Source organism: Heteronotia binoei, chromosome 5 (genome assembly GCF_032191835.1).
Source record: "Heteronotia binoei isolate CCM8104 ecotype False Entrance Well chromosome 5, APGP_CSIRO_Hbin_v1, whole genome shotgun sequence".
Lineage (NCBI taxonomy): Eukaryota > Metazoa > Chordata > Lepidosauria > Squamata > Gekkonidae > Heteronotia > Heteronotia binoei.
Genome location: NC_083227.1, coordinates 150952132 through 150969185, shown reverse-complemented (window position 1 = coordinate 150969185; position 17054 = coordinate 150952132). Strand labels below are relative to the sequence as shown.

Below are 17054 nucleotides of genomic sequence, written 5' to 3'. Positions count from 1 at the left end.
TTTTTTCATGCACTACCATTGGAGATACCTGTTTACTTGACAGGAAGACGACCATGAATGTAAAAAGGACCCCTCCCCCCTCGTTTAAAAAGTTATTCATAAAGACATTTTTTTTTTCCGGGACATAACGGCAACGTGTCTGTGACTGTAAGATGGACCCTCACTCTTTTTTTTTTATAGGAGACCTTTTAAAAACTTAGTTTTGCAGCTGCTAGGACATTGTATGCACAGCTGTGGAAACAAGAAAAAATACCAGAGAAATGGGACTGGATTGTGAAAGTTTTATCGTGGAGTGAGATGGACAAACTAACAAGAACTTTAAGAGACTATGATTTGGACATTTTTTAAAAAGAGTGGAAGAAATTTAGAGGATATATAGAGCAAGAGTGGAATGTAAAAAGACATTGGACAATTTTTTAAAATGAATGTGAGAAAAGAAAGCCATTGAATTTTGATTGGTTAAGGGTACCTTTATAATTGAACTTAAGTATATAACCTCGGCGGGAGTCTAGTTATGGAGGGAGCTGGGGTTGAAAATAACATATGGGTTAGAGATAGCAAGGATATAATTAGATACTGTAACCATATGTTATCAATAAATTGTTTAAAACCTAAAAACTTAGTTTTGCATTGGAATAATATATTACATTAAAATGGCTTTTTAGTTCTTTTCTCTCTCTGACTTCCTTGATCAAACTTGTCTTTTGGAGCAGCCTCAAATGTGTGATTCCTAAAATCACCCTTCAGTGCATAGAAGGGGATGTACCTCAGGTTTTCACTGTTCCTGTTTTCAGCAGTTCTTTAATCTACTCCATCAACATTCCTATAAGGCTTATCTTGCAGCATGGGATCCTGAAGCCACAGAACAATCAGAAGCACCCCTTTAGTGCTCATGTGGTCCATAGCCTACACTGTTGCACACTTACTACTGGCCAGCAACTTCCTAGAGCGCTCAGTTGCTTGCAGATTTCAGTGAGTGTGATTTATAATTTGTAAAGCTGATTGCATGCCTGCATCAAGATTCATGGAGTTGGTAGAGAGGTTCTGTATGTCTAACAATAACAAAAAAATCAATCGGATTACACAAAGTTCATTGGGAATGCAAGAAGCAGAAGTCACGGACCAAATATCAGCTTGGTGACATTAGGGCAGTTGGAGACCCTTACTTGGTTTCTTGCATAAAGAAGACTCCACCTGTAAGTTGATCTGTCTAATATGCTGACAGTACCAACTTGCTGCTGTGTCAGCTGATAGATTCCTAATCTTCCCCATTGTTCCTGGAATGCTTCCAGAGACTCTTATGAGGGCACAGAATCACAGCACCACTGCTCAGTATCCTATGTCAGCATTGAATGAAACAGAGGAGTACAGGCTGCTCCTGAACTTCAATAAAACATGACTCAGGAAGCTTTTAACTGCACACAACATTGTGAAACTTGGTTTATTGGCTGTAAAAAAAGAGTCTTACTTCATGTGAAATCTCCTCACATAGTTATAGGCACAAACAACACAGTCGACAATCGCAGATCAACAGCTAAACAGTCAAGGATACACTATGTACAGCTCCCATCCAAAAGGCCGCATGCTGATGGTCAGACTGGAAAGAAATATATACATGGAGAGTGCAAACAGGTCTGCATATGCCAAACCATTCCCCAATATTCATACACTGATCACACCTTCTGCCTGATGTGTGTAGGTTCTGAATGCACAAGCTATACCTTTTTAAACAAGGTACAAATGGCATGTTTTGAGGTCAGAAGGTTGCCAATCTCCATGCGGCGGCTGGATATCTCCTAGAATTACAACTGATCTCCAGGCAACAGAGATCAGTTCACTGGGAGAAAATGGCTGCTTTAGAAGGTAGACTTTCTGGCATTATACCCCACTGAAGTCCCTCCCCTCCCTAACCCCCTACTTCCTCAGGTTCTACTCCCCTCAAAGTCTTCAGGTATTTCCCTAACTGGATCTGGCAACCCTACCATATGCACATGGGGGTATATCCTTGTAGGCCTCTATACAGAGGTTACAATGGACACCTGGAGACTGGAGGGGGGCCAGCAGACATGATCCCATCTCCCAACCCTTCATGTGTCTGTTTCTACCCAGTTTAACTAACCACATGACAAAAGGCTCATGTAACTCAATAGCACTTTCCTGGCCACTGTGATTAGTGGAGGCACAGAAGAGGAATCTCAAAAAATAGAATCTCAGAGCATGGTGCACTTCAGCAGAGGTGTGTTTTTTCTGTGGCCAACTACTGTTAAATTACTATATCTGTTGTTGTTAATGCTTCTTATCCCTAGCCATGGACATAGCTCCTTTTGCACACATTTTAAATTACTAGCTGTACGTAAATTTATTGATTGACTCCAAAATCAATTTTACACTGTATAAACAGGATAGGTACTTTACTTTTGCAGATTATAAATCAGGGCTATACATCCTTGGCACTCACACACTGGGAACAAGGCTACAGTATTTCTCACCTCCACCTGTTGCAAACTCACGGACTTCTGAAAGACTGAAAAAAAATTAATTCTCCTATATGTAGAGTTCCTGGTGGCACATTGCAGTATGGATGACCCTCAAGGTGCCTCTCACAAGCTAACGGTGTATGTTCATTTGCTTTTTCAAATACCAGCTCAGGCTGCATTCACCATGAGCATGTGCTAGCACATAGGATTCACCGGACAAAGTTTGGCCTCAACAACAATACATCAATTGCAGCGCTCAGCATTGCCGAAACTGTCTCCTGTACTGTACTCCTTCCAAATTTCCTGTAGCTCAGATGATCGTGACTGTTGATTTATCACATGACAAAAGGATAGATGATCATGTTCCCAGCCACAAGGAAATTAATACATCAATAGCCTGCCTGGCATGTTGAGCACATCCACACGGCTTCCTTTCCTCCAAGGCGGGTTTCAGGTTTAGGAGGATACTGTCCGCATTTTAATTTTATGGCGCTTTGCTCCTATGCGAGTCTCCTCTGAAGTGTCCCACTTTATCCAATCGGACTTATTTCCAAGGAGTTGTGGTACAGCCTGTGTGGAAGCTGGCATGTGATGCTTAATCTTAAACAGACTTAGACTATAATTTAGACTATAATTTGCGCGATGTATCCTTCCACCCAACAGGCCACCCTTGCTAATAGCCCCATAAGATTCCATTGAGAAGAAACCCCAACAACGAGGCTTCCGGTGTGAGAGTCCAGCCGGGCTGACGTTCCCTGGATAAGGGAAAAACTTAATACTTTGTTCAGGGTAGTAAAAAGCCTTTCTTTTGGGCTTTCTGCCTACAATTCTCAGATAGAGATTTGTCCAGGATACGCAGGACAACTTTGAGGCGGTTAACCTCAGCTGATGAAGGTTCTCGGAGATATTTTTGAAGCTTTGAGGACCGCCTAAGAGAAGTGGCGTTTCCAGCATCTACAAAGTATTACAGAGCCATTTAATTGGCATAAGCCTGTCGGGACCTCATTCTCTTTTGGAACTGATAATCATCTGAAGACGGAGAGACCGAAGTTCGATTTGCATAGCTATTAAGAGGTACTTGATTACAATCTCTCAGACTTTTTAAAGCTAATCTAAATAACATTGGAAGCTGGGAAAGACTGAATTACAAAGAAAAAGAGGGGAGGAAGAGAAGACCTACATTGTATGTGCAGTTGTGGAAGCAAGAAATAATACCAGAGAAATGGGACCAGATTTTGAAAGTTTTATCGTGGAGTGAGATGGATAAATTAACAAGGACACTAAGAGACTATGATATGGAAGTGTTTAAAAATGTGTGGAAGAAATTTAGAAGTTATGTAGAGAAAGAATGGAATGTAAAAAGACATTGGACAATTTTTTAATAATAAGTATTAGGAAAAGTTAGAATATGAATTTAGATTTTGATAGTTAAGGGTACCTTTGTAAGTTAACTTTAAGTATATAGCTTCGGCGGGAGTCTAGTAATGGAGGGAGGGGGGTATAGAAAATATCGTATGGGTTAGGGATAGGGGTGATATAAATAGATATTGTTACCATATGTTATCAATAAAATTGTTTAACAACGAGAAGAAACCCCAACAACATAGCCCAATGTGAAACTTTATATGCTAATTCTAGATGACAGATATACTAGCATAATCCAAGTCACAAATTGCAATTGCGCTGAAATCAATAAAGACTGGCACATTTGTCATTCCAAATGAGAATTACAATGCAATCCTATGCAATTACACTGATCCAAACCAACTGGAATCTATGGCCTTAAACTGGACTAACTCTGCATAGGATTGAATTATTAGTCTTCCAGCACAGAGGGACTAAGTTTCCATTTCAGCGTATGGGCTATACTTGACACCGGTGTCCTGTATCTAAATCCTTGTGCTCCGTAAAACAGCTTCGTTAACAAACAGCACCTGATTTTCCAAAGTCCCCAGCTCTTACCCTGTGTCTGGTTTCATTGTTAGGACAACCCGTTAATGTTTATCAGAAAAGAAAATGTTTTTGTAGACCTAGTGACTCCCCCGCCAACTGTGTAACCTTCTGGTGTCATTATTCCATGTACTCCCCTTAGATGGAGCCAAGCTTCATGCTTATATGAAACTGTAAACTACAGCTGCTTATGGACAAGAAGCACCCATCAATATGCTTACAAAGAGGGCTCTCCCTTCTGTCGGAGCATGAGAATTGAAATGAAAACAACAAGAAGGGATTCTGAAACATAGCCCACAGAATGCTAATGCGGAAAGGCTGCTCACTCATCCAAGTGTGGAAACATCTACGGATTTTTAGTCCCATCTAAAACGGAGCCTTGGACCCAAACTAACTTCACTGCAAGACAGCTGTAAGAGAAAAGCTGTCAGCAGCCATGCTGGTCCAAAAATAAAAATCCAAAACAACCCTGCTCTGGTAAGACCTCACCTGGAGTATTGTATTCAGTTTTGGGCACCACATTTTAAGAAGAGTTTAGAGAAGCTGGAACGGGTCCAGAGGAAGGCGACAAAGATGGTGAGGGGTCTGGAGACCAAGTCCTATGAAGAAAGGTTGAAGGAGCTGGACATGTTTAGCCCGGAGAGGAGGTGGCTGAGAGGTGATATGATCACCATCTTCAAGTACTTGAAGGGCTGTCATATGGAGGAGGGTGTGGAATTGTTTCCTGTGGCCCCAGAAGGTAGGACCAGAACTAATGGGTTGAAATTAAATCAAAAAAGTTTCCATCTCAACATTAGGAAGAACTTCCTGACCATTAGAGTGGTTCATCAGTGGAACAGTGGAACAGGCTTCCTCAGGAGGTGGTGGAGGTTTTTAAACAGAGGCTTCCTTGGAGGTTTTTAAACAGAGGCTAGATGGCCATCTGACAGCAATGAAGACCCTGTGAATTTAGGGGGAGATATTTGTGCGTTTCCTGCATTGCGCAGGGGGTTGGAGATGACCCTGGAGGTCCCTTCCAACTCTATGATTCTATTATTCTAACCCAGATGTAATGCCTTACTTCAGAGGTGGCCAGTGGTAGCTCTCCAGATGTTTTTTGCCTACAACTCCTATCAGCCCCAGCCAGCATGGTCAATGGCTGGGGCTGATGGGAGTTGTAGGCAAAAAACATTTAGATATAGGCTTCCCAATCCCCAGGTCCCAGCAGGGGATCTCCTGGTTTTACAAGTTTCCCCCCGCCCCCCAGCCAGCTAGCCGGCGGGGTAAGCCCCACCCCCCACAGCTCCAGCAGTTTTAGGGAATGATGGGGAATTGATCCGCGGATATCAAGGGCTCTGGCGGGGCTGTGTTTTGAGGTAGAGGCACCAAATTTTCAGTATAGCATCTAGTGCCTCTTCTCAAAATATCCCCCAAGTTTCAAAACAATTGGACCAGGGGGTCCAATTCTATGAGCCCCCAAAGAAGGTGCCCCTATCCATTATTTCCTATGGAAGGAAGGCATCTAAAAAGGTGTGCTGTCCCTTTAAATGTGATGGCCAGAACTCCCTTGGAGTTCAATTATGCTTGTCACACCCTTGCTCCTGGCTCCGCCCCCCAATGTCTCCTGGCTCCACCCCCAAAGTCTCCTGGCTCCACCCCCAAAGTCCCCAGATATTTCTTGAATTGGACTTGGCAACCCTATTTAGATAGCTACCATTGGCCACCCCTGCTTTACTTTATGACTGACCCAAAGTCACATAACAAGGTTCATCTGCTACTTTGCAGGCTTGGCCAGGACCTGATATCTTTTCCTGAAGAATTTCCCTTTCTACTGTAAAATATGGCATACAGGTTTTTAGTATATAGTATATAACATCCAGCCTAAGGAAGAGTTAACTTGAAAGCTCACACAATGTTATGTGCCATTTGGTTGCTTCTAAAAAATGGTATTAGGTGAACTGGTTTCTAAGAGAAAAACCTGAAGTGGTTTCCGGTACGGTGTAATGGTTAAGTGCGCAGACTTTTATCTGGAAGAACTGTGTTTGATTCCCCACTTCTCCACATGCAACTGCTGGAGTGACCTTGGGTCAGTCATAACTCTGTCAGAGCTGTTCTCTCAAGAGCAGTTTCTGTCAGAGCTCTCTCAGCCACACCTGCCTCACAGGGTGCCTGTTGTGGGGAAGAGAACAGAAAGAATATTGTAAGCCAGTCAGACTCCAAGTGAAAGGTGGGGTATAAATCTAATCTCCTCCTCTTCCTCAGTTCCTCCTTCCTCAGTTCCTCTGCCAACTGGACATTTTTTCATTGACCCATTTTATGCAATTAGATTGCCAGCATTCCCCATGCTGTTCCTCATTCATGACACATGCTTCTCCTTCCAGGTGGCCTTCAATATTAAATAAGGCGCATTGCTAAATCAAAATATGGATTTGTCTTGCCATGCCTTACTTATTGCTTGTCTGTCTTCCAAGGTCATAGTATTATGTGCACTTACTTGACTGAATTCTGTAGAACTTACTTGAGGACTGGACTACATGTCACCTATTTTACACTGAACAGACTAGCAGCTTTACAGGTCAAACTGTGTTTGATTCCCCACTTCTCCATATGCAACTGCTGGAGTGACCTTGGGTCAGTCATAACTCTGTCAGAGCTGTTCTCTCAAGAGCAGTTTCTGTCAGAGCTCTCTCAGCCATTAGGGGAGGGACGGTGGCTCAGTGGTAGAGCATCTGCTTGGGAAGCAGAAGGTCCCAGGTTCAATCCCCAGCATCTCCAACTAAAAAGGGTCTAGGCAAATAGGTGTGGAAAACCTCAGCTTGAGACCCTGGAGAGCCGCTGCCAGTCTGAGTAGACAATACTGACTTTGATGGACCGAGGGTCTGATTCCATATAAAGCAGCTTCATATGTTCATATGTCATTTCATTATTAGTCTTTGACATGCTTGTCTGCCCGTTAGAGTAAGATAATAACACTCCGAAACTATTCCTTTGAAATGTACAAGACCAGGGGTGGCCAACGGTAGCTCTCCAGATGTTTTTTGCCTACAACTCCCATCAGCCCCAGCCATTGGCCATGCTGGCTGGGGCTGATGGGAGTTGTAGGCAAAAAACATCTGGAGAGTTACCGTTGGCCACCCCTGTACTAGACAGCTGTTTCCAAACAGAAAGGAGATTTGTCAGGCAGTTTCCCCTCCAAAGCTTGTAGCAACATGTCCTTCCTCTTGCATCTGACTTCAGGAAGCGCAGGGCTTTTCATTGCCATAACAATTTGGCCTGAGCAGGGGAAAGAAAAAAGTGTGACAGGGCACAAGTTGAAGGGGTTATGGAGGTGCATTGCGGTGTGGGAAACGACATGATAACTTCAAAGAGTAAGTGGCCCAGCTCTGGGAAAGAACTAAATTCTGCCTGTTTTGCAAAATAGCATCTTCCATAGACTCAGCAAATCTGGCACTCTTTCAGTCAAGGGAGACAAGCAGGCAGCAAGAATATCTCTTCGATTTTCAAAGAGCTGCACATTGCCACCGACAGGGTTGTCAGCATCCAGTTGAGGCCTGGAGATTTCCCAGTATTACTACTGATCTCCAGATTACAGAGATCAGTTCCCCTGGAGAAAATGACAGCTTTGGAAAGTGAGGTCTGTGGAATTATATCCTGCTGAGCTCCCCCACCTCCATCCCCCACATCTCCAAGTATTTTCCAGCCCAGAGCCAGCAGGCCTACCAATTAAGTATCTGTACAATGAAGATGTACCAGTCAAGGGACACCATGAATGGATGAGCGCTGACCCATGCAAAAGTTCCATCAGTAAACCACAGAAAATAAATTGGTGCTTTAATATGTACAAAACAGAGGAACATATGCACTGTGAACCTGAATAGCTCTTCCAAGAAGAATAAGAATAAGAAGAAGATATTGGATTTATATCCCGCCCTCCACTCCGAAGAGTCTCAGAGCGGCTCACAATCTCCTTTACCTTCCTCCCCCACAACAGACACCCTGTAACGTGGGTGGGGCTGGAGAGGGCTCTCACAGCAGCTGCATTTTCAAGGACAACCTCTGCCAGAGTTCTGGCTGACCCAAGGCCATTCCAGCAGGTGCAAGTGGAGGAGTGGGGAATCAAACCCGGTTCTACCAGATAAGAGTCCGCACACTTAACCACTACACCAAACTGGCTCTCACCAAACTGAGGGATATGTTTCCACAGTCACCATGCAGTTCACACACTTGCTATTCCTCCAATGGTCATCCGTAGTGCTTGCTTTAAGAACTGGTGCTAGACTAATGTCTTTTTTTTCAATTAAGATGTTTATCTTCCATATAAACCAAACTGAAAAATAGTCAATGCCCAGTTACTTTATTTTACAACCTCTTTTAAAATGCTTTAGCAGCCCTGGCTCGAAATAACAGTGCTTTGTCCCCCTCTACTGAGGCAAGGATGCGTAGACCTGAAGAAAATTTGAGTTTCTTAATAACTGTTTTTTTTAAAGAAACAAAGAAAGGAACGTTATTTTTTTCCTCCAATGTTTTTCCCCCCTTCTAGGTACTATTCCAGGAAAGTTCTTATAAAGATCTGATCAAAATGTTCTAAATCAGCATGTGTCCATTATTGGTTACTAAGTATTTCATGCAAAAAATATCTGGACATTAGTGCTTCCAAACCTCAACTGTTGCTAAAGTGAGCATTTTGTGTCAGTGGGAGGTGTCTGACAATAATAGAACTAAGCAAAGCTACTTAGTTGGAACAGAACAGCACTGTTCAAATAATAATTTCAAGTAGAGAAAAGAGTTTTCCTACCCAAAATCACATGACATAACTCAGAACACCAATCTCCCTTAGATTTTCATTGGAGATGAGCAGATTCCTGCAGCTTTGTTCCTTTTAGGGCTCAATGATTCTCCAACTTTTTGAGATTGGATTAAAGATCTGTCAGAGCTTATGAACTTCTGTGAAGCAGAGCCCCATCACCAGAGACAGAAGACTCTTCTCTCCCAGCCCACTTTTTATTGCATATTTTCTCCCAGTGTCTGTAAAGACCATGGACACCCAGAGAAAGAACATTTTCTAGAAATGCATTTGCGTGACCCCAGAATTTCATTATTATGGCAATTTTTCTCCAATGGCTTTCTTGAAACTCTGCAGAAGTTATTATAACAGAACACTTTCTCTAAGCCCCAGAATATCTTTTTGAGGTACAGTTCTTGGCTTCAAAAGTGGCTAAATGGGTAGAAATTGAACTTAATTAAATCAAAAATCCCATGGATTCAACCCAACCAGCAATCAGGAAGGGGAGTGATTTGATTGCAAAATCCCATCTAACTAGATTCTGCAGTCATTTGTAATAGTAAAGATGAGGGGGCAAACCTAAGAGCAGGGTAAAGCCCTAACATTAAGCGAAGCTATCACTACAGTCATAAGAAGTCAACATCATGAAGCCATCCTCTAATGCCTGAGTTTACTTCTAAAGGATTGCTTCTTTGTTCTCTCCATTTCCTCCTCCTGTATTTTCTGGACATGTCTTCATTTCACATTCTTATTCTGCTCCTCTTTCCCTTTTAGTTCCTATTACTAATCTTTGTTATACGTAACAAACTAATGTTACCAGGTAATGGAAGTGAAGCCTTTATGCACAAATTTTTAAAAGTACGCATTTTGATTATTACATTTTAGAAGATATTGGATTTATATCCCGCCCTCCACTCCGAAGAGTCTCAGAGCGGCTCCCAATCTCCTTTACCTTCCTCCCCCACAACAGACACCCTGTGAGGTAGATGAAGATATTGGATTTATATCCCGCCCTCCACTCAGAAGAGTCTCAGAGCGGCTCACAATCTCCTTTCCCTTCCTCCCCCACAACAGACACCCTGTGAGGTAGATGAAGATATTGGATTTATATCCCGCCCTCCACTCAGAAGAGTCTCAGAGCGGCTCACAATCTCCTTTACCTTCCTCCCCCACAACAGACACCCTGTGAGGTAGATGAAGATATTGGATTTATATACCGTCCTCCACTCAGAAGAGTCTCAGAGCGGCTCACAATCTCCTTTACCTTCCTCCCCCACAACAGACACCCTGTGAGGTAGATGAAGATATTGGATTTATATCCCGCCCTCCACTCCAAAGAGTCTCAGAACGGCTCACAATCTCCTTTACCTTCCTCCCCCACAACAGACACCCTGTGAGGTAGATGAAGATATTGGATTTATATCCCGCCCTCCACTCCGAAGAGTCTCAGAGCGGCTCACAATCTCCTTTACCTTATCTTCTTCTACATTTTAAAATTTTCTAATGGTCACAGTAGTGTGTGTATGGAAGCAAGGGTGGGGGGGTGGGGAATCTCTGCTGTGAGAAGCTTAAAATAGTTCTAGTCCAGAAAGGTCAGGAAAGCTTTCTGTCCTGCAGTCTTTTAACAAGTGGAGAAGTAACAAGCAAATCTGCATCTTCACCTTTTAGATGATCCGGGACACCAGCATATGAGGTAAACATGTGTGCCAATCCTTGCATGGGATGCTGATTTCATTATTTCCTCTAATCTGCTTCCGTTGGGCACTTTCACATCCCCTTCTCAATTGTGCTTTGCAAACCCATAAAGATGTTCAAGAAGAAGCAACACACAAATTGTCAATGAGTACGCTGTGTCATCTGCAAAACTGTTCCTGGGTCGTTATTGAACCGAAGACCCTAAGATTTTAGTTTAGCGTTTCCCTTTGCTGCCCAGCTGGTGGTGGGGAAGACTGTGCTTGCCTTCCACCCACTTCACACCTCTTACCCTCCTCTGTCATGCACCTGTTGACTCACATCTGAATATCAGCTCTCTATTTGACAAGCCTGCAGGACTAGCAGCAAACAGACACAGAACGCAAGAGAGAAATGAAACAAGACAATGCTTGGCGTTCTATCAAGCAAAATCACACCAAACTACAGGCAAATAGGAAACAAGACGGGGAAACAGGGGCCAACTCAGCATTTGTTTTGCAGCACTGTCAAAAGTATCATGCAATCGTCCTCTCCAGGAGACCAATCAGCAATAAACAAATAGTGTTTGAACAGGCGAGGTGACCCCTAGCACCCAGATAGAGGCATTTCCTGTTACACTTTTTGCAAAATTCAGTCATTTTCTATCGCAGTCCTGTTCTGTTGTCAGCAACCCCAAAATATGACACTGAGGTTTTTCCAAACCAAGCTTCAGCATTTAGTAAAGAGCTCAATGCCTTCTAGAGATTTGCTAGAGCTTGCTTACAAGGGCTTTTGATGCTTTTTTAAATACAAAATTAAAAAAATAATAATCTCTACCTTTGTTGCAACCTGCCTTCCTAATTATTCAGGAAAACACATCTCCCTCTAACCTGCCTTGTCTTCTTCCAGATGTAATTTTAATTTTTAAAAGATCTTTGCCAGATGGGAGAGTCTCACGCTGCATGTTGGGGTGGGGGGTGGTATTGCAAACAAAAATATCCATTACAAGTATTGGGTTGTACGTGACATGCAGCCACCCCATAAACTGCAACAGGAAGTGGGCACGCAGTCACATGGCAGACTGGCTTTTGGTTTGCTGGCCTAATCAAAGTGTATGTAGACACCATGCATCATGCCCACACCCACAAAACTGAACTGAAAGGTGTATCTGCAGAAATTGCTCAAGCCCCATAGTAAAGCTTTCTCTCCAAAGCTGGAAATGAAAATAATGTTTCAATGATTATTTGGTTTCTGTGGGACTCGTGATGGGTTTTTTTAAAAAAAAAATACAAAGCAGCCAATTTGTATATCCCTTGTGGGTCCTAGTATGAACAGAAATTAGCCACAAGTTTATCATCACCAGCCATTTAGGGAAAATGTGTCCAAAGGCACTGACCCTGATTGTTTTTTCACAGCATCACAGAATGAGGTATGCATATAGCACCCTTCCCAAACATAAACAGGAAACAATGGCTGTCTGGTAGGATTGGGGGAAAGGAGGAATAGGAAATGTGTATACCACTTGGTGAATCAAATACCGATAGCCTCACAAACCCTTAGTTTAGTCTGCCCACCTGCAGGGAACGACAAGGGCAGCATCTGGAAGTGAATTCTGCAATCAAAAATTGTGTAATGAAACCGATCAATCCCATTTTTATTGCAGAATTCATTGCCGAAAGATAATAATGGGTTAGCAACAAAAAATAAATAAATAAAAGGAAAGAGCCCTTTGGGGAGGGGCAATGTTTACCGTGTTGATGATAGTTTAAATAGCTTAACGCCTGTAAAAACACTCCATAAACCTAAGTTGTTAGCAAGGGGACCTTAAATGGGAATTGCTTGGCTGGCTACTTGTTGATCCAAAATGAGAAGAGACTTGCTATAAGCACTAAGTCCCTTTACTTTCCTGTCACCACTGGACAAGATGTCAGAAAGGGGAAAATGAACCCATTTGAGGAATAGGGGCTATAGTCACCTTTGCACTTGAAAACATGTTATTTTATTGTAGCACAGATAAAGCTAAACGTTGCACCCTTCCTCTCATGCTATCAACCTCTGGCAGAGGTCAGCTGCAGCTAAAAGTTCTTCTTAACAATTTTACAATAAGGAGACGTATTCCGCACTAGTCCCCTGGCATTTCAAAGCACACTTTGCCATCTGTCAGGGCTCTAAATGTGGAAGCATAAGCCCAAGCGCAGGACACCCACAAACTACAAACGTGGGGGGGGTGGAATCCAATTAATGAGCAGGAGGGGGGGTTACAAACCAATGCTAGGTACAGTCTCCATTTCACAACCACATAAACATCTAGGATTCATATAATACTAGCAAATGAAAATGAGATAACATCAGAGTTGTGTGGGTAGAAAATAAATATAGATTTAATATGCAGAAGAGCTGAAAGTTATGCTTACTGTGCTATTATCAACAAAGCTCTGGTATTCGTGAGGATTTTGGAGACTATCTGGTTCCTATAGAGTGGGCTTTTCTCCAGATAAAGCACTTGGAATAGTCAACTACCATGAAGAACATGTTCAAGAAATCCAGTCACTATAACCAAGATTTTTTAAAAAAAAAAATGTAAACAATTGACTATAAAAAAAACACCCCAATACAACCAATCTTTAAATAAAATCCTTAAAGTTATCATTTCAGTACCATCCGATTGCTCCTTGAGTTAAGGATTTCATGTTTACAATAGCAGCTCAGTTCAATATTAGTCAATCGTCAGTGAGGTAGATGGGCACGGTAACATCCTATCACAATAATAAACTCCTTTGTGGGCTGACCCCTACAGTGTCTTGACTCTTGGCTGAAGAAAAGACTCTAACATGGATACAGGCAAATCCAAATAACCTTTCCTGAAAACACCTTGCCCAGCCTACTGATGAATCAGCTCGGGCCACCTCCCATATACCGGTAGAACTTTTGCTCACTTTTGTTTTGAGCAAAAGCCTTGACATTCATTTCCCTGTTTAAGTGGCACACGCGGATCGTGAAAGCCCTGCTGAGGAAGAATCAGGTCTCCTACACTCAGTCCCCTGGGAAATCAGTGCTACCATGCAAGACAGTACCTTTACAGTGCAAAAAGTCTTCCCCAGTAGGGGAGTCTCCTTCTTCATTCAGCAGTTCATTAGCCCTCTCTTCTCGCATATGATAGCCATTGTGTTCCCCAGGGAAGTCCGTTTTCCCATTGCTGTTTGAATATCCATTGACATACATTTTCAGAGCAGACTTCCGGAAGCAGAGAAGCTCCTGGAAAGCATACCTGAAGTCCGGGCTGCGGCAGTAGATCAAGGGGTTGAAGGCAGAGTTGACGTACCCCACCCAGTTCAAAAAGATGTACACAAATTTGGGGATGCTTTCCGGGTAGACGACAAAGACAATGTTGACGATGAAGAAAGGGAGCCAACACAAGGTAAAGGTGCCCATGATGATGCCCAGCGTTTTCAGAGCTTTGTGTTCCTTCAGGCAGAACTTGGAGGCTCTCCTGTGACTCGCCCTTCCACCGTTCTGCTCCTGGAGGGCACTGCTGTGCTGATGGAACCGCCCTTCGCACTTGTCTATCTTCTTTAGCTGCTTCTGAGCCACCTGGAAAACCCGGGCGTAGACAAAAATCATGACCACCAACGGTATGTAGAAGGAGATGATGGAGGAAGCGATGGCATACTCTTTGTTGGTGAAGAAGTCGCAGCAGGCGGCGTCCTCGTAGCATTTGTGGGCATTGGCGTCCCCGGCTCTGTACCAGTGCATCTGGATAGGCAAGAAGGATGTCAGGATAGAAACGATCCAGACTAACAGGATGACCAGCCGGGCTTTATTCTTGGTCAAGAGGCTTTGGTATTTGAAAGGAGAGGTGATGGCAAAGTACCTGTCCACGGCGATGACGCAGAGCGTCTCGATGCTGGCCGTGACGCACAGCACGTCGATGGAGGTCCAAAACTCGCACCAGAAGTTGCCAAACTTCCACGTGTTGAGCATGATGTGACTGGCCCCGAAAGGGACGACGGCCAGCCCCATGAGGAGGTCGGCACAAGCCAGGGAGGTGATGAAATAGTTGGTGACCGTCTGCAGCCTCTGGAAGCGGGCGATGGCCGTGATCACCAGCACGTTGCCAAAGACGATGGCCAGCACGATCAGCGACATGAGGACGCCCATGCCCACCACCCAGCTCTCCCCCGGCTGGCTGGCCGCGCCGTGGCCGCTGCTGCCGTTCTCGCTCATCGCGGGGGGAGCCCGAGAGTCAGCCGAGCGCCGCGGGCTGCTGCCAAAAGTCCCGCTTCCCTCCGCCGCCGCTCCGAAGCCTGAGACGGATCCTTCCCCCGCCGCACCGCAGCCCCCTGGCCAGCCTGCCCGACCTCACGTTCCCCAACCCCCCCCCGCGGCCACTTCACCTTCGCAGGCGCTCTGGAGAAGAACCAGGCTCGGCGAGACGGCGCGCCTCGTGCAGCCGTCCGCCGGGGGAAGGAACTCTCCAGCCGGGGCCACCCTCGGCTCCGCTCCCGGCCCTTGCGGCGCGCTGCCCGGGCGAGAAAGCTGCGCTGCCCGCGAACTTGTCCGGAACCCGTTATGTTGAGGGGGGACGTATAGAAACTCCCAATTGTGACGTCAAGCAGCCGGCAGCCAATCGGCGGCCAGGAGGGGGACACGGACACACACACACGAGAGACCCGAGCCGAAGCTGCCTGGCGCCGCGGGGAGTGCTGCTCAGCTGCCGTCGCCTCGCCGCTCGCTGCCCCAGCGCGGTCCCGAGGCGCTTCCCTTCCCCATCCAGCTGGCTCCAAACTTCCACTTCGGCCGCCGCTGCAGATTTGCGAACTCTCAGGCTCTGGGCTATTCCAGGCTGGAGCAGGTAGTCAGTCCCTCCCGCTGCCCGACGGCTTGCTGCCCCTAGCGCGGCATCTGGAAGCGGCGAGCCCGGCACCTTCGCGCCTGATCGGAGGAATGGGCGCAAGAGGCGCGCCCCGTCCCGGGAAGTGAAGCATTTCGCGGGCAAGGCAGACAAGAGCGAGACGGGGAAGGCGGTACCGCTGCTGCAAAGCCTCCTCGGGAGCTGCCAGCCAACCTGGGTCGCGGGCGTGTCAGAGCCCCACCCACGGAAGCGGAGTCTGGAGCCACGCTGTGCAAAAGCCTCTTATGAACATAGAGGAAGCTGCCTTCTACTGAATAAGAACTCCCGCAGTCCATCAAAGTCAGTATTGCCTACTCAGGCTGGCAGCGGCTCTCCAGGGTCTCAAGCTGAGGTTTTTCACACCTCTTTGCCTGGACCCTTTTTTGGAGATGCCGGGGATTGAACCTGGGACCTTCTGCTTCCCAAGCAGATGCTCTACCACTGAGCCACCGTCCCTCCTACATATGAAGCTGCCTTCTACTGAATCAGACCCTCAATCCATCAAAGTCAGTCTTGTCTACTTAGACTGGCAGCGGCTCTCCAGGGTCTCCAGCTGAGGTTTTTCACACCTATTTGCCTGGACCCTTTTTAGTTGGAGATGCCAGGGATTGAACCTGAGACCTTCTGCTTCCCAAGCAGATGCTCTACCACTGAGCCACCGTCCCTCCTACATATGAAGCTGCCTTATACTGAATCAGACCCTCAATCCATCAAAGTCAGTCTTGTCTACTCAGACTAGCAGCGGCTCTCCAGGGTCTCCAGTTGAGGTTTTTCACACCTATTTGCCTGGACCCTTTTAGTTGGAGATGCCAGGGATTGAACCTGGGACCTTCTGATTCCCAAGCAGATGCTCAACCACTGAGCCACCATCCCTCCTACATATGAAGCTACCTTATACTGAATCAGACCCTGGGTCCATCAAAGTCAGTATTGTCTACTCAGACTGGCAGCGGCTCTCCAGGGTCTCAAGCTGAGGTTTTTCACACCTATTTGCCTGGACCCTTTTAGTTGGAGATGCCGGGGATTGAACCTGGGACCTTCTGCTTACCAAGCAGATGCACTACCACTGAGCCACCGTCCCTCCTACATATGAAGCTGCCTTATACGGAATCAGACCCTTGGTCCATCAAAGTCAGTATTGTCTACTCAGACTGGCAGCGGCTCTCCAGGGTCTCAAGCTGAGGTTTTTCACACCTATTTGCCTGGACCCTTTTAGTTGGAGATGCCGGGGATTGAACCTGGGACCTTCTGCTTACCAAGCAGATGCACTACCACTGAGCCACCGTCCCTCCTACATATGAAG

The 17054-nt window shown here is 45.4% G+C and overlaps 1 protein-coding gene across 2 annotated transcripts in view; it reads right to left on the bottom strand.

The window, feature by feature from the left end:
* The window catches only part of ADRB2 (adrenoceptor beta 2), a 119726-nt gene extending 104636 nt beyond the window's left edge, over positions 1–15090 (bottom strand). For both annotated transcript variants that reach the window (XM_060240591.1, XM_060240592.1), the window contains exon 1: positions 13935–15090. In XM_060240591.1, coding sequence (XP_060096574.1) covers positions 13935–15084 — 1150 coding nt within the window. In that variant the 5' untranslated portion in view covers positions 15085–15090. The remainder of the gene's footprint in view (positions 1–13934) is intronic.
* Positions 15091–17054: the final 1964 nt, after the last annotated feature.